Source organism: Danio aesculapii, chromosome 9 (genome assembly GCF_903798145.1).
Source record: "Danio aesculapii chromosome 9, fDanAes4.1, whole genome shotgun sequence".
Taxonomy (NCBI): Eukaryota; Metazoa; Chordata; class Actinopteri; order Cypriniformes; family Danionidae; genus Danio; species Danio aesculapii.
Window position 1 is genome coordinate 4,805,687 of NC_079443.1, and position 19,002 is coordinate 4,824,688.

The 19,002-nt window shown below is 38.4% G+C and overlaps 1 protein-coding gene across 1 annotated transcript in view; it reads left to right on the forward strand.

Moving 5' to 3' along the window:
* kalrna (kalirin RhoGEF kinase a) overlaps positions 1-19,002 on the forward strand; it is a 258,602-nt gene that overhangs the window by 104,204 nt on the left and 135,396 nt on the right. Inside the window, 5 exon segments of the mRNA XM_056464813.1 lie at positions 2,143-2,257; positions 9,080-9,272; positions 11,884-12,396; positions 16,385-16,507; positions 16,993-17,184. Coding sequence (XP_056320788.1) covers positions 2,143-2,257; positions 9,080-9,272; positions 11,884-12,396; positions 16,385-16,507; positions 16,993-17,184 — 1,136 coding nt within the window.

The following is a 19,002-nucleotide window of genomic DNA, read 5'->3' on the forward strand; positions in this document are numbered from 1 at the left end:
GGACTCATGGGTGTGCTGCTCTATAAACGAGGTATGTTAAAGTACATTGCTGGCATTTTTCTATTTTCAGAAACTGAAATAGACCCCACTGTTGACCAGCTGAAAGTCAATGACGCAGAGCATCTTGTTTATGCGCCTATACTGTCAAAAACACTTACATTCCATAATACACACAAGATGTACAGCAATACACATATAACTTTACATATGAAAAAAATCTAAGGATTAAAATGCTACAATATATATTATTTTCTAAATTAATATAAAAATCACTGCCTCCATGCCTACTTCATCTCGGGGGGGCTTTTTTCAGTTTATTCACAATAATTTGCATTAGTATAATATTATTATTAGCAGTATTATTTATTATATTCATATATATTTCTGCTTTAATTAAAACAAGTTTAGATTTGTCCAGCTGTCTGGTTTTGGAGGCGTCTGCATCACCATATTGGGCATTAGAATAGCATGTGTATTTGGATAGAACTCAGTTTTTTGACAACACTTCGTTATTATTCTTTGTGTATTCGTTTGCTGGAAATCAGAACTGAATTTAGAAATAGTTTTGAAACAAATCTTCGTGCTCAACAAACAAAATTAAATATGTAGGCCAATGGATGTCTTCAGTGGAGTGTGTACAACACTGTTTCCTCATCCACGAAAGTAAAGGAGTAAAGAGTAAAAGTAAAGAGAAAGTAAAGAGGCTGAATGGAGGAGGCTCGTTCCTCATCTTCGCGCTGCAGATGCTCTGATTAACTGTTTTCTTGCTAGTGAAGCATTCAGTTTTTCCACTTACAAAACCCGCCATGTAAATAGCAAATTCACCATGGCGTGATGCAACTGACTCTTAAAGGGAATGGGAGATGAGACTCTGATTGGTTTAATGCACGTTATGCTCAAAACACACCCAGAACTCATTAAGAAAATAAGAAAAACCCTGTTATACCATGTGCCGGGGCGCAAACCGTATTTTTCCATCCTTAAAATAGCATGGATTCAGACATACCCTTAATGCACCCTGCTCTTTAGACTTTGCATCTAGATTGTTAAAATAGAGATTGTTTAATTTTTGACTCTATGGCCTAACAGCTTCCTAACCATAACTTTTTGTTGGCAAAAGCATAACTTTACTTCAGATATGTCTTTCAAAACAGCATATTCAGTGTCGCAAAAAAGCCTTCTCATTTGCTTGTGAAAGTGAGGTGTGGAGCATCGCAGGTGATCTAGTAGCCTTACTATACATTTTTAGGCTGTGTTACCAAAAGGATTGTATTTTTAGAGGTGATGACATTAAAACCCTAATACGTATATATCGAAGCTTTGAATGTAAATATGAGGACTTATATGAGAAGGGACAGAATGACCGCTATTGTGATTTGAGTAGTACTAGAATTCTGCTAGTTCCAGTGTTATATTTGTTTGCTGGACACTTCTGAATGATCTCATGTTCTCTCTCCTGACTTTTCTTTAAAGGGGTTATTATGACCATACCTGTTAACATTGGGGTAATAAAATATGAGATACGGGACAGATGTCACTTTATAATTGCACAGATCTTAAATAAAAGCATTCAATTAATGTTTATGCCAATTTAAGACAAAATCTGCCAAAAGGGTAAACAAAATAATCTTGTTTTCTTCTTTGAAATAAGATTATTTTGCTTGTTTAAAGGAAAAACTCACTTCATTTTGAGTCATCTCTGAAAATAATACAATATTTTTTTTATTTGTCTAGAACAGGGGTCACCAATCTCGGTCCAGGAGGGCCGGTGTCCCTGCAGGGTTTAGCTCCAACTTGACTCAACACAGCTGCCTGGGTGTTTCAAATAGTAAGACCTTGATTAGCTTGTTCAGGTGTGTTTGATTAGGGTTGGAGCTAAAATCTGCAGTACACCGGCCCTCCAGGAACAAGTTTGGTGACCCCTGGTCTAGAAAATGCTTCTTGATTTAAGAATTGTTAGATGTTTGCACTAGAAAAGAGTAAGGCATTTCATTTATTGCTGTGTAATCTTTGTTATATTAATTACACAAAAAGTACTATAGCAAAACAAACAGCTTGTCTACAGCTTTTTTAGAATGCAGCTCACGACATATTATGAGTATCATGTGTTCAAGGCTTCTGCTCTCTCTGAATTGTTTGCAGGCGGTCGTGATAAGAGAGGTGGCCCCATACTGACCTTTCCTGCCAGGAGTAACCATGACCGAATAAAACAAGAGGACCTGAGACGGCTCGTAACATACCTGTCCACTGTGCCCAGGTGAGCTCAACACTGATGTGTGAATTAACATAGCAGAAAAAAACTGACTGGAGAGCAGACATGGGAATTAGTGATGTTAATGTGACTTTATCCTGTATAAATAGGTCTGTGTTCTGCCCTCCGGGGCATGAAGGAGTCCTTAGTACTAGTGTTATAAAAGGCATTGGTCTGCATTTTGTATTTTATTAAAGGATCACAGTACAGTGCACAGCAAATGAAGTTTAATCAATTGTGGTTTTTATTCACTAAGCTCCTCACACAGATATTTATTAAAAACAAATAAAAAACCCTACAGGGAAATGATGTAGGACTAAATAGTACAACAGTACATCAACATAGATTATTTCCAACACAGGCAAATTGATGATATGTGGTCAGGGCTACATATTTGGGAATCTACAAATACATGCCCTGGCTTTTGTGCGGAAAACAAACAGCACTGGGCAGTATGAGGGCGTAGAAAACTTCTTTTGCACTCCAACTGACCACTTACCTCCTTATAAATAGCTTTTCCAGAGCTTTCTGCTGATATCTGTTAAACGTTTGGTTCAGATGCAATTGATTGGGACATAAAAATTATCATTATTATTATGCCTATTATTAAATTGTAGTATTTTCATAGCAATTTAAACGACCCCTTCAACATGTACAATAAGAAACAAAAAGACGAAGCTTTGACTGCAAATACTCAAGACTGCAATTACATCAGGTTTCTACTTTTTTTTCGTGTGCTAGAATGTTAAAGCGGCCCTCCTATGAATTGTCAGTCACTGATATGGGCCCCCGCCAATTTGAGTTTGAGACCCCTGGTATAGGGTAATCCAATACAATATGCAGTTTTTACAGTATAAAATGCGTTACGCCAATAGAGATAAACACACGTGCACATTTTGGGCTGGTGTTATGAATGCAGCTGACCTCACTGGGCCACTGATCAATGCTGTCGCTGCTCTCTGATGTCAGCATCAAAGCCTGTAAGCGAGGCAGCGAACAAAGATGAGCTTAACGCGAGTTTAATTAGGAGAAAGAAACTGAAAAAAGAAAACAAAATAAAGCGAGGGCGGAAGACCCCATTTCTCTAAGTCCTTCCCTCAAGCCACAACTTATCATGCGAGCTCAAAGTGTTTTGATGTGTTATGCCCACAGGCATCCAAGCTTCTGTCCCCTTCAGCTGCTCTTTAATATAAACCAGCTTTAAACTTCATGCATATGTTATGAAAAGAGATGCTGGCTCACTGAGAGGTATCAGTTACCCTGTTTCATGACGTAATGTGGTTAAGTGTTTCAACCCTTTCACACGCAAGTTCTCCTGCTGACCCCACTGAATGACCGTTTCAGTTTCAAAATATGACCATTATTTAGAAAGATCACATGGTGACGCATCAAGTTTAACCCCAATATATATATATATATATATATATATATATATATATATATATATATATATATATAAAATCACTGGCCACTTTATTGGGTACACCTCACTAGTACCAGTTTGGACTGACTTTTGCCTTCTGAACTGCCTTAATCCTTCATGGCATAGACTCAACAAGGTACTGGACATATTCCTTAGAGATTTTGGTCCATACTGACATGATAGCATCACGCAGTTGCTGCAGATTTCTCGGTTGTTCTGTAGACTATCGAAAAATTTTGCTTAAAGGGGCTAATAATTTTGTCCCTAAACTGCTTTTATTCTAGTCGAAATAAAACAAATAAGACAAAAAAAATATTATCAAAATATTATAATATTATCATGTGAAAATTTAATTGCTCATAATTTAGGAAATATTTAAAAAATAAAAATAATTCAGAGGGAGGCTAATAATTCTGACTTCAACTGTATATTATTGCCATCTCCTTAGACATGAGCATGTAAAACAAACCAGAAATGTTATATTTCGCTAGTAACTATATGTATTAGACTGTCTGAAACCTAAATTAAATGTTATTTGTAAGAAAACACAGATAAATTGAAATGTATGACAAGAACCACACATCTATCTGGTCTGACTGCATGGTCTGAAATGCTTTAACATACATGTTTAGTACATGTCTATTCTCCACTTTGCATTCTGTCATCCATGAGATATTCTCATTAGCAAGAAGTGCAAGTCAACCGCTTCCATTATAGCTGTAGCAGTATCACACTAATAGCATAACCCAGCCCGGTTGGATTTCCAGTCTGGAGCAGTGCTTGCATCATCAGTGGAAAGCAGTTCAGGTTGCTGGTTTGGTGAAGAGGGGAAATCAATGTTATTGAGTCAGCGTGCTGTAACCCCCCTTCAGGCTATGATTCATGCCCTGGGCTTGCTGTGCTGGCACATGATGTAGTGTTTGTGATACGCTCTTTTGAGTCTTGTCTGTGTATTTCAAGAGAAATTGTTTGCCTTAAAAAGAGCAGCGTATTTTATCACCATGTACTAAACGTCATGGAACTCCAAACCAATATATCTGACTGTCTTCTGTGGAGCGCACATCATTTGTTTTAATAAATGTACATTTATTAATGTTTATGGTTTTGGAACAGCAAGTTTATAGTAGATATTAAGTGCTAAATTAGATATAAATTAAGATAAAATGTGTTTCATCATTAGGTCTTTGCTAGGCATTGAACATAAATGCCTGATGCTTACAGCAGTTTCCTGAATTGTGGAATGTTTCACAAAAATACACTATATTCCTATGACCAAATTCTTCTATAATTATTAATTATGCTAATTGTGTTTTTATTTGGACATGACACTGTTATATAAGGGAATCCATTACTCTTAAACCCTTGCAATAAAAAAGAGAAAATATTGTATCCATGCAATCTATTGTGCAGAGAGGATTGTACTTATATTATAGTTGAAATATATAATTATATTTCTCACTTATTTTGTAAGTAAAACATAACTTAATCATAAAATGTGTTTTTATAAGTCTTATCCCCATCAAGAGTGAATCAAATCAAAAGGATTCAAATGTGCTACTTAAACTAAAAATTTTAAATTATGTTATTAATTACTTTATTGTTTCAATCCCCTTGCACAAATTAAGGTCCCTTATCCTCCATAGACAGCATAGACTCATTTTCTTGAGACATTCAAAGTCCAAACATTCCATGTGACTTTAACTATATGAAGCTCCAAGAGTATTTTTGTCCACCTAAAAATAGTAAAACCAACATTGTTCGCCTATGTCTTCCTCATCAGGTCAGGGTATGCATTTATTATGGACAATATTGCATTCTGCAGTACTGACTCTAATGGTAAAATGTTAAATTGCCTTTAGTAAATGCACATCCTTGGAACAACACGACGATGAGTAATAAATAACTTTTTATTTTTATTTATGGGTCAACTAATCCCTTAAAATCAAATATTTTATCAATGCGAAATAGCTTATCGAATAAGAAAAAAAACAGGTCAGAAATTGATTCTGTTGATGGGAAATTGATAGGATCATTGTGGTTTGCTATTTTAGTTTTGCTGTGTCAGTTACTGACTGTCCAGACCTAGTGCCAGTAAATGTGCCTTCAGAAAAGAGTCATAGCAAGAGGAAGGGAAAGTTATTTGGATAAAATCAATCAATAAATCAATCAATTAATCAATCAATCAACCAATCAATCAATCAACCAACTAATCAGTCAATCAACTGACTAATCTATCAACCAATCAGTCCAATCCAGCCAGCCAGCCAACCAATTGCCCAACCAACCAACCAACCAACCAACCAACCAACCAATCAATCAATCAACCAACAAACCAACCAACCAACTAGCCAGCCAACTAATTAAGCAGCCAGCCAATCAATTAACCAACCAACCAACCAACCAACCAACCAGCCAGCCAACCAGTTAACCAACCAGTCAGCCAACTGACTAGACAACCAATTAACCAGCCAACCAATTAACCAACCAACCAATTAACCTGCCAAACAATCAACCAATTAACCAGCCAGCCAACTAATTAATCAACCAACCAGCCAGCTAACCAACCAACCAATTAACCATCCGGCCAACCGATTAACCAACCAACCAATTAACCAGCCAGCCAACCAACCAACCAGCCAGGCAACCAATTAATCAGCCAACCAACCAATTAACCAACCAGCCAACCAATTTATCAACCAGCCAGCCAGCTAGCCAACCAGTTAACCAACCAGCCAACCAACCAACCAACCAACCAAGCAATTAACCAACCGGCCAACCGATTAACCAGCCAACCAACAAACCAGCCAACCAACAAACCAGCCAGCCAACCATTCAACCAGGCAATCAGCCAGTTAACCAACCAACCAATTTACCAACCAGCCAGCCAACCAAAAACCAATTTACCAACCAGCCAACCAACCAGTTAACCAACCAGACAGCCAGCCAACTAGTTAACCAACCACCCAACAAGCCAGCCAAACATTTTACCAACCAGCCAGCCAGCCAGCCAACCAACTAGACAACCAACCAATTAACCAGCCAGCCAACCAATTAACCAACCAACCAACCTATCAGCCAGCCAACCAATTATTCAACCAACCAACCAACCAACTGATTAACCAACCAGCCAACGAATTAACCAACTAGCCAGCCAACCAACAAACCAGCCAGCCAACCATTTAACTAACCAGCCGACCAGCCAGCCAGCCAACCAATTTACCAACCAGCCAGCCAACCAAAAAACCACCCAGCCAACCATTTAACTAACCAGCCAGGCAGCCAACCAACCAACCAACAAACCAACCAATCGATCAATGTGTTAAACTTCATTTAAATAGCCATGATGAAAATGTTTCATATTGTCAGTTAAATTATGAACATGCTGTACAATTTAATGTACTTTAATCAAGTCCACAATTAGTGAGGAATGCATTACTACAACCTCTAGGATTTAACTAAAATGTGTGAGCTAAACAAAGTTGTAACGCCACATCTAAAACATTTTTTCGTTTTGACTTATGTGTGGGGTTCTATAAATAAACCTTTTTACCATTTATCTTCTTGCCTCGCCAGTAACAACACGAGTTACAAAATCTTAACTTCCATCAAATGCTTTTGTGATAAACAAAACAAACGATACTACGGTCTGCGCAGGCATTTGGTGAACGTGCGGGCTCTTTGTTTTTTCTTGGGTTCTGCGTGGGATGAAGGGTCAAAGCTGCATTGCATGTTTATGTCCAGCTATTGAATTACTCAACACAAAATCAACAGCGTGGCTTTGGCAATAATTTGCCCCATTGCAACAGTAAACCATTCAAATTTACAGCTGTTGTTTTTGACTGCTTTCCAACTCGGATCTCAATGTTGCAGGAAACGAGAAAAGCGTATATGTGCCCTTATGTAGTTCCTAATCACACAACATTTGTGCTGTCATTCTATCTTCTTTATTGAGGGATATGGGAATGTCTGTGTTACCGGTCGCTAAAGCACTGGCCAGGTTATTTTTATCTTCCAACCTCTGTGTGCTACTTCGAAATCAGGAGCCAGAAATAGAGGCTGTGCTGTTTCCGCTTAACCTGATGGGAACAGTCCTCCAGGAATTCTTTAAAAGCTGTCTAAACGCTGTTAATGTGTTCTAATGCAATATTTGGTAGAAATGATTTTGAGTGATTTGTATGGAAATACAAAAACCGAAGTGGCTTAAAAGGAACTTTGTGGTTTAAAGAGCGCATTCTCTCTCTTGCTGTGTCTCACTCTCATTATCTAAGGGTTAAAGGACTCATTGTCCGACAGGAATACTCACTAAAACTGCCCCACATGAGGGAAAAAGTTCACATTCATTCATTTTCCAGCTTAGTCCCTTCACTAATCAGCAACCCAACCCTTCGAGCTGCAACCCAACACTGGAAAACACCCATACACACTCTTTCACACATACATACACTACAGCCAATTTAGCTTATTCAATTCAACTATAGTGCATGTGCTTGGACTGTGGGGGAAACCGGAGTACCCAGAAGAAACCCACGCGAACACCATGCAAACTCCACACAGAAATGCCAACTAACCCAGCTCGGAGTCAAACCAGCAACCTTCTTGATGTGAGTTGATCATGCTACCCACTGCGCCACCATGATGCTCCCACAGTGGAACATTTGAAGTTGGTTATTTATTTCAGAATACTTTCTAAAAATTATCATAGTCATGGAACGATCAGTCCCATTGGAAATCAGGGTGTCTAAGGGGTCTTAAATTTCAAAACCAAGAGGCCTTCAGCATGTACCGGGGTGGTTTGCTGCCGAGTGTGATGCAGCTGGGATGATAATCAGCACCTCCAAGTCCGAGTCCATGGTGCTCCACCGGAAAAAGGTGGTTTGCCAACTCCAGGTTGGAGGAAAGTCCTTACCCCAGGTGGAGGAGTTTATGTGTCTCTGGGTTTTGTTCACAAGTAAGAAAGGGATGGAGCGTGAGATTGACAGGCAGATTGGTGCAGCGGCAGCAGTAATGAGGTTGATGTACCCGTCCGTTGTGGTAAAGAAGTACTACATACAACTTTTTTTCAACCAAATATTGTCCTGTCCTAACAAATCATACATCAACAAAACCCATATTTATTTAGCATTCAGATAATGCATAAATAATGTATGAAAAAACTGACCTTTTTTGAGTGGTTTTGTGGTTCAGGGTCAAATTTTATATCTTAATATATTCAGTTTTGTACCTTGTAAAACCTTTTGGTAGTCTAGACTAAGTAATCATTAGTCTAGACTCTTAAAATGTAGTAGTGATAATAATAACAAGCTTTGCTCTTCTTCTTGTTACAATTACTTTTATTCAAGACTAATGATTCCATATAAGGTGTTCCGATCTGTTCATCTAAATCTCTTCTTCTCTGTCTGTTTCAGTGAGGACGTGTGTAAGAGAGGCTTCACTGTGATTATTGACATGCGTGGCTCTAAGTGGGACTTAATAAAGCCATTGCTAAAGACGCTACAGGAAGCGTTTCCAGCTGAGATCTGCGTCGCTCTCATCATCAAACCAGACAACTTCTGGCAGAAGCAGAAGACCAACTTTGGTAGCGCCAAGTTCACTTTTGAGGTAAAAGTTTCACCGTGTGATCAGTGTAATCAGTTATCCAAGGGGTCGGGAACCTTATCAACCAAAAGAGCCATTTTGGTCATTCTCCCTCCAAATAAAATTCGCCCAGAGCTGCACAACATATTTGACATTTAATTAATTTAACACAAACTGTTGTTTGCAGATGTAAGGAAGTAGCTGGCATATATTTTTATGTAAACACTCCGATACAGCATAGTGCCATTACAGGGTTTATTTACTAATGTAATTTTCTCTTTTACCTGTGAACTCTTGTTTTGGTTTTATTTGAATTTAAATAAACGAAAAGTAAAGCAGTATTTACTAAAATGTTACATTTCTGAAAGGTTTGAACTATAATAAAGAAAATTGCCATGCTTGAAATAATGGTACCCATTATTTCGGAAAAAATATAGCATGCGGAAGCTTACATTCAAGTGCGTTAAACAGAAATGCAAGTCTATTTAAGTCTTCTCAGCCTTCCCGACAAGCTTCTCCATGGAGATGTGTAATGCTTTTGTGTAATGTTGGTTTTCAAAACCTGAAAGCTCAAATCTTTGATTTCAGTAACGGCGAAGCAACAGCATTAAGCTGTTTGCATGTAAACAGCTGTTCGTGAGGGTCATATGCATTATATATGAGGTATACTAACCAAACACACAAACACAAGGGTATCCACATCACATTCACTTTGGGCTTTAAAACTCATTATCATCTGCAGCAAAATGTGTATTGATAGTTTTATCAGTTTTGAAGATGCTTGGATTGTTCATCAGAGTGCAGATATAATGAAGCACTATTAATTTGGGCCCAATCCCAATTCTATTTTTTACCCCTAGCCTTTCCCCCTGGGTCTTGAAACAGAATGTGAAGGAGACGGGCTTCCAATTTACTCCTAAGAAATGAGACTGCACTACAACACCTGTACAGGTCATCATATGTCATCGTGAGCTCTTACTTCATACGAGACGATCACGACTGCTGTAGTTATTCCAGTTGCGTTATTGTTTGGTATTTATCTTCAGGAAATCACAGAAGGCAATGATCTAATGTGGCAATAAGATCGTAACTGTACTGCGTATTTACACCGTGGCCATATTCATCTATGTGAACATACGAAAACAGCGTTACCATTATACCAGACCCTGTAAAAGGTCATTCCCAGCCACTAGACTTTTCTGACATGGTATTCGAGTGTCAGATGTGAAAGTATGTTGTGGGACTACTATACAAGAGTTTTATTATGGATTATAGATACCAAAATTTTGCGTTTTAATATCATTTTTTAAACATGTTGGTAAAACCTGAACACCGTTATGAATGTATTAAGACATATACGTGTTTTTTTTTAAACCCAGCCATGCTGCCGTTGTATATGGTGTACTCTGGGAAATTTTCTTACCCCTTGGTTTCGAGTGTGCTCCTGAAATATTTCTGCTTCAAGGGCTATCTTGCCCATACGCCTTTAAGCTAAAAAGAATAGGGAAAAAAGGGGAAGGGCTAAGGGATAGAATTGGCATAGAATGATAGAATGTTCCTTATATAAAGAATGAAAAACACAGTCGTGACTTGTTGATATGAGCGCAATAATTCCAATCGAATGTCTGATATTAACGGCCCATAGGTTTAATTGTGGGAAATATACAGCAAGTATTATGGTTTTAACCACATTAAAAGTCCTCAGTCTCATATGTTACATAAAATGCCAAGATAAGTGTTTTTCCCTTTGAAATATTGTTTAATGTGAAACAAAAAAAATATGATTACAACATATACAGGCTATGTACAGTAGGTAACACTTTAATATGGCTATTACCGCCGGACAATGTGCCTCCGCCGCTCTAAAGGAGTAAGAAGTGTTTCTTAGGTGTGACCACAGTTTGCGACTATGCCGCCAGGTGGCACAAAAGGGCGGGATGAACATAAAATAGAAATAGCCTATACAAGTACATGCCCCTTGTTTAGGTGGCAGAGAGCCACAACAGGGGAACTTAAAGATGTTTTATAATGGGTTTTGAAAACCACCTTCCATGCAGCATGTAGCACAGCTCTAATTGTGTGTGGTAATTACTCCTTCAGCTGTATCTCATTGGTTAACTCTTTATGGAGCAAAGGGGTGGATTTGGGGTCCCTGGTCTGTACTATGCACCAGGTTTCAGGCAGCCGCTACCGGGGGTTAAATTCGGGGAGACTGAACAAAACGGGAGATGGGTCTGAAATACGGGAGTGTTGGCAGGTATGGCCATTTCCTTTCCATCTCATGCTAGTTGACCAATCACAACAGACTGGGTCATCAGACAAATCACATTAAGATTAGCGTCATGCAAAGAAGGGGTTTAGAACAAATGAATCGCATATGGGAGTTGTTGAGATAATTATGCAAAAATAAATGCATTTTATAAGACAATGAAAGTGTTTTTTAACCTTGCATGTATATCAGCCTGTTGTTGGAGACCCCAAGACCAAAATATAACCTTTTATAATGTATAATAGGGGCTTTCCAAAGCCATGGGTTGCTGACCCCTGAGTGAGCTGAACAATCATCAGACTTCATTGTAGAATTTAAACATGGGTTTCATTCTTGGGCTAACCAGCGTCTTTTTCTCACTGACAGACTAGCATGGTATCAGTGGAGGGCTTGACCAAACTAGTTGACCCATCCCAGCTAACGGACGACTTTGAAGGTTCTCTGGAATACAATCATGAGGAATGGCTTGAGCTCCGGGTGGCTCTGGAGGAGTTTCTGGCCAGCGCTGTTCACCTCCTCTCTCGCCTGGAAGATCTACAGGAGATTCTGGCTAAGAAGGAGTTCCCGGTGGATGTGGAGGGCTCTCGGAGACTCATCGACGAGCACACACAGCTGAAGAAAAAGGTGATGAAGGCTCCGGTGGAAGAGCTGGACCATGAAGGCCAGAGACTCTTGCAGTGCATCCGCTCCAGCGACGGCTTCTCAGGGAGGAACTGCATTTCTGGAAGTGCCGACTTCCAGAGCGTGGTTCCGAAGATCGCCAGTCTGCTGGATAAACTTCACAGCACCCGACAGAACCTGCACCAGATGTGGCACCTACGAAAACTGATGCTGGATCAGTGCTTTCAGCTCCGACTGTTTGAACAGGATGCAGAGAAGGTGAGTGAGCTTAACAACAACAACCATGGCAGACTCTCCAAGATCAATGCTGACATTGATTCCTCATGCGATTGGTGTAGGCAGGCTCCTGCTACTGTGCTACACATGTTCTGGACATGTCCAAAGCTTTACATGTCCTGGATTAGTTTTTTTGAGACCTTTTCTGAGGCATTTAGGGAGGTCGTAGAACATTGTCGCATTGTTTGGAAAGGTTGCATTGTTTGTTGCGGCCCCTGCCAACGGCCTTAACATAAGACAAATTATCATGTTACCCTTTGGTTCTCTCCTGGCTATTATTGTTTAAATGGAAAGACCAAATTCCACCAACACATAACCACTGGATACGAGAAGTCATGTCTCATTTTAAATTGGAGAGGTCTGTTGGGACATTTTAAAAGGTCTGGTAGCCTTTTTAGCTCTTGTGAATGGATGCACACAACATGACAATATTAGAGAAAAGAAACTTGTGTCATACTTTTATGTCATGTTTCCATATTTTATGTTCTCTATAGACATTTGATTATATGTCTTTAGATGTGATGTTTTAGGAAAGGGGTGTTTTTTTTTTCTTGTTTGTTTTGTTTTTGTTTTTTCTCCGGTTTAACCCACAGTCCAAAGACATGCTGTATAGGTGAATTGGATAAACTAAATTGGATGTAATGGGTGAATGGGAGAGTGTGTCGGGTGGTTGTACTGGGCTAATGCTGGAAGGGCATCTGTAGTTGATTGTTAATTCAGTTGTGGCACAACCCCTGATGATAGCTGCGCACCTCCATTGAAAACTAATGAACTTGCGCAAATTCTAGAAAAGACGCAATATGGTCGCCATCATTTCGAATCTCCATCCGTTGATCTTCTTGCACAGACATGCGAGATTCACCTGATTTGTCGACAAATTTCTCGTGAGATCAGGCTAAAACAGCATATTATATGTAGTATTCCTACTACAAAACATACTCTAAGTAACATATTTCAGATTCACAAAATGTGGAAAGCGCCCTCTAGTGGATTTGTCATCTGAAACGTGCAACAAAGTGTACCCGGAGCAATGTATTTTACGTTAATCTAAAAATGTAGGCTGAGGTTCCTTTTCCAATGAGCCTGGGTTACAATATTATGGCTGTTTAAAAGTGTGACCTCATACTAACTCCATCCCCACTTCATGATATGGGTGAGATAAATGTTCAGACATGACGTGGAGGCCCGTCTGAAGCTAAGTATACATAAGTGCTTCGTTCTGATAATTTCATTTCGTTCAGACCGCAGACGTTTATTTTTAGCTGCTGTTCACGCAACCTTTCTCTCATCACGAGTGAACAGGATTGAAAATCATTTGTCTGTCAATGTGCCAGGCCTCCTAATGTCTAAAGGCCAGGATGGAGCAGTCATTCTGCTAATTAATACCTCTGTCCAACTTCTCCTAGAAGCAGCCCAGACACATTCGATTTAAAACAACCGCTTAATGTAATAGGAACGCAGTCAACTAGATTATCAATTTTGCTGTCTCCCGGCTCTTATCTTGATTACACCGTGGCTGTAATTAATTTGAAGTTCTAATTAAATATTTAGATAAGACAGCTATTTGGTTTTGAAGGATACTTTGTTTATAATGCCGAAGCAGATAATGGCTGTGAAACGTGGACAGAACTTGTAATTGTATTTCGTATTTCCATGTTTTATTAGGCTTCATTTGTGATATTTTCATGTACACATCATACACATCAAGGCATGTTTATCAATGAATGAACGTAATATACATTTCTCTAAACATTTCATGTTTAAAACATGTAAATTCATTCATTCATTTTCCTTTGGCTTAGTCCCTTATTTATCAGGGGTCGCCACAGCGGAACGAACCGCCAGCTATTCCCGCATATGCTTTACGCAGCGGATGGCCTTCCAGCTGCAACCCAGTATTGGGAAACACCCACACACACTCATACACTAGGGCCAATTTGTTTGTTCAATTCACCTATAGCGCATGTCTTTGGACTGTGGGGGAAACCGGAGCACCTGGAGAAAACCCATGCCAACATGGGGAGAACATGCAAACTCCACACAGAAACGCCAACTGACCAGCGGGGACTCGAACCAGATATGTATGTATGTATATGTATGTATGTAAGTATGTATGTATGTATGTATGTATGTATGTATGTATGTATGTATGTATATATATATGTATATATATATATATATATATATATATATATATATATATATGTATATATATATATATATATATATATATATATATATATATATATACACACACATATATACATACATATATATATATACACACATATATACATACATATATATATACATACACACATACTTATATATATATATATATATATATATATATATATATATATATATATATATATATATATATATACATACACACATATATATATATATATATATATATATATATATATATATATATATATATATATATATATATATATATATATATATATATGTTTTTTTTTACTTACAATAATCTGCAGATTTTTACTATTAGTAGTAGTTTTTTTTATAAAACTATGCACAGAAATTGCAAAAAAAATAAAAAATTCTGTCTGGCGCTACTGATTACATCAATAAGAATGCATTAAGTTGTGTTAGTTAATATGTTACTTAGTTATTACATTTTAAGGAAAGTAATGCGTTACGTTTTGCTACTTTTGCGTTACTTGTACATACCTGCCTGAGGCTTGATCTTCAGAACTTGCAGGGGTTTTTTAAACAGAGAAGCTCTGCATCTAATGACACAGTGTATAACCTTCATTTAACTTTTAAAAAACAAATAAAAAAAAAATAAATAAAGTTACCTTCTGAAAACTCGCAGACACTACACATACCATATGTACAGATTAATGAAAGTCGAAAGCAATGTGTTTGCTCATTTTGAATTTTTGCCTTATTAGTTCAGTAAAATCACAGTCCATTGAGACTATAATCCTCTTTTTCTTTCATGTGTTCAAAATAATGAGAATACTTCCATCACAGAAATCATCTTGGCTTCTGTCTGTTCCCACGGGGAGCTGAATGTGATTCAACGTGACTACGCTAATTTTAATAAGTGAATTAATCTAAAAATTAACCCGAGTTACATTTTTAAAAAAGTAACTCAAATATTATTACTTATTGTTTGAAGTGGTGCATTACTTTACTCGTTACTTAGAAAAGTAATAGTATTACGTAACTCGCGTTACTTGTAATTCGTGACCCTCAACACTGCACGTAGGTATTGACCTTATTCTACAATGCGGAAGTGTGCGCGTTTTTGCGATTTGTTTTAGAACTTCCGATTCAGCTGCCTATGGGAGAAATGACTAGGGATAATAAACGGCAGAAAACGGTCAAACTACTTACTCCACAACTACTTACTACTTACTCCACAAACAAGTGTTTGCACGACAATACAGACAAAGTAGAATAATATAATAAGAAAATATCAGTTTGCAAGACCAAGCAGCAAAACGAGCAGTTTTTAACGTTTAAAAATGAATGTAAGTGAATGAGACCGGAAGTCTCGAGCCAAAATGATTCAAATGGCTGCGCCCACTCGTACGCGGAGAATAAGGTGAATAGCAGCCTCTGACATTGGCAAGAAGGCAATAATGAAGCAGAATGTGTATGTTCAAGATAGTTGTAAATCCTCTAAAAGGTCCTACCACTGATATCTGTGTTTCAGCGCAGGGTTTTATCAACAAATGCATTCGTCTTAATTACAAGTGTTGCCACGACAACACTGCAAATGGGTTCCTTATCATCTGCTGGAACAGAATGCTTCAAATGTTTACATTTGTCACTCTGTTATCTGTTGTGTGTCTGTGATTCATTAATCTGTGTGTTTCATTAATTGTGTATGATGGTGATAACAAACCTTCAGTGTAAAAGCGATGTGTAAAGTTGACACAGGAACGAATGGTGGATTCTTTTGTAAAGGTTTTTCTTCCTGGTCTCTCTGCAGATGTTTGACTGGATCAGTCACAATAAGGAGTTGTTTCTTCAGAGCCACACGGAGATCGGTGTGAGCTACCAGCACGCTGTGGAGCTACAGACGCAACACAACCACTTTGCCATGAACTCTATGGTATGTCAGTCTGTGATGATTGTTTTTTGTGGTGATTTTACTTAAATTCTTACTTGATGTTGTCCAGTAGGACAGTAAATATTTAGAGACGGGAAAGTATAGGGAGCAGAGATAGGGGAAGGGTTGGCAAAAGACCTCAAGCCGGGAATCGAACTCGGGTCACCATGAACACACAAGGCTATTAGCGCCAACCAAAGTTAGGCCATTCTAACCCTTGATTTGGCCCACCGTCCCCGAGGGAGAATGTTGGGAAGGTGGTTGGGACAAATATCTTTGACAGAGATCATCATATTTGGTCCCAGCAAATGACCAGAACCTGTCAATTTTTTGCCCAGCCCAGTGTTGTCATAGAGATGCCCACAGACACTCATAGCCGCATTTAACCTGTCATTGGTGAATAACTTTTACCACAGTGTTCACTAGTTAGTCTTGCTCCCACTTTCACCTACAACACCTGTCATGCTCTTTGATCTCCTGTTTCCCAGAATGCCTACGTAAACATAAACCGCATCATGTCGGTGGCGTCGCGGCTGTCTGAGGCGGGCCACTACGCCGCTCAGCAGATCAAACAGATCAGCACTCAGCTGGATCTGGAGTGGAAGAGCTTTGCGGCTGCTCTCGATGAACGGAGCACCATCCTTGCCATGTCTGCTGTCTTCCATCAGAAATCTGAACAGGTATAAAATTCCTAATTACTTTATATGTAAAGCTCACACAGAATGCAAAAAGCTATTAAAGGAGCCATACAGTGCATTGATACAAGATGTTAAAGTGTTCTATGATATTTACATAGTAGGTATGGGCCTTAGGTAAGTTCAAAACTATCCAGAAATGGGTTTTTATGGATAGTAGAACCAAAAAAAGTACCACTAGAATGAACGGCTCAGATGTTACTATATTTAGAATGGCTGTGAATATAAATGAGCCCTGCTCTGATGCTCCACAGCTTGGTGTAAGTGCTTGATCGTTCACTTACACACATACCCTACCTTACAAAAGTCATGTTGTCAATCCCAGTTGTAAGAGCAACAAATAAAAATCATTTGGAAAAGTGGCTTTTCTGCTGAATCACCTGTTGAACTCATCCCAATCATCATAAATACTGCAGGAGACCTATCGGAACCCACATGGACCCAAGATTCTCACAGATTTCAGTCAAGTTTGGTAAAGGAAAAATCTTGGTTTGGGGTTGCATTCAGTATTGGGATGTGCAAGAGATCTGCAGAGTGGATGGCAATATCAACAGCCTGAGGTATCAAGACATTTGTGCTGCCCATTACATTACAAACCACAGGAGAGGGCAAATTCTTCAGCAGGATAGCGCTCTGTCTCATACTTCAGCCTCCACGTCAAAGTTCCTGAAAGCAAGGAAGGTCAAGGTGCTCCAGGATTGGCCAGCTCAGTCACCAGACATGAACATTATTGAGCATGTATGGGGTAAGATGAAGAAGAAGGAAATGAAGATGACTCCAAAGAATCTTGATGAACTCTGGGAGTCCTGCAAGAACGCTTTCTTTGCCATTCCAGATGACTTTATTAATCAGTGATTTGAGTCATTGTAGAGATGTATGGATGCAGTCCTCCAAACTCATGATGGAGTCATACACAATATTCAATCTTTCTCACCTGCACCATGACTTTATATTCTAACTGTACATTACTTCTGTTAAGGGACAAGAATTTTGTCTAAGCGAAGTCAGACCTTACTGTCCTAATTAAATAATTAAAAATCAAGGCATGATCATATTTTATTTTGGTAGAAAAAGTGTACAATACACATGTGCAAAATAGTTATATTTAATTTATCAAAAAGTATTTTAATAAATCGGGTATAGAGAGGTTTGTTTTAGCTAGAAGGATTGAGTGAGATATCTTTAACTCACTGAAGTAACCTTTTTTTTTTACTCTTGAGTTCTGTTGTGGAAGAAATTTAGGATACATTACAATTATACTTGACAAAAGAGATCAACATAGATGTATTAAGAGTTGTATTTTGAAGCTTTAACACTGGAACTACCAGAATTCTATGACTACTAGAATTACCACAGCGGTCATTCTGACCTTTCTCATATAAGATGTATTGTCATGTCATATTTAAATTCAAAGCTTCTATAGAAATAATAAAATTAAGCTTTAAATGTCTGTCATCATATTTAATTAAGATATATGAAAACACAGGCAGGCATTAATTTCAAGCATCTAAAGATTCATTTAAGATCATCAGTATGAGCGGAGTGACCTTAAGAAAACAGTATTTTGCTAATACAGCCTATACATGTATAATTAACCTGCAAGACCACACATGAATGTCCGTGCCTCACTTTTATTTTCACTTGGAAGGGAGGAAGGCAATTTCAAGGGGCCATATACGCTGTTTCGAAAGACATATCTGAATTAAAGTTATGTTTTTATCATCAGAAAGTGATAAACTGAGGCACGCCACAAGTCACCAGACGCTGAAATGCATACGGCCATTTTGACTGCTATGGTAGTTC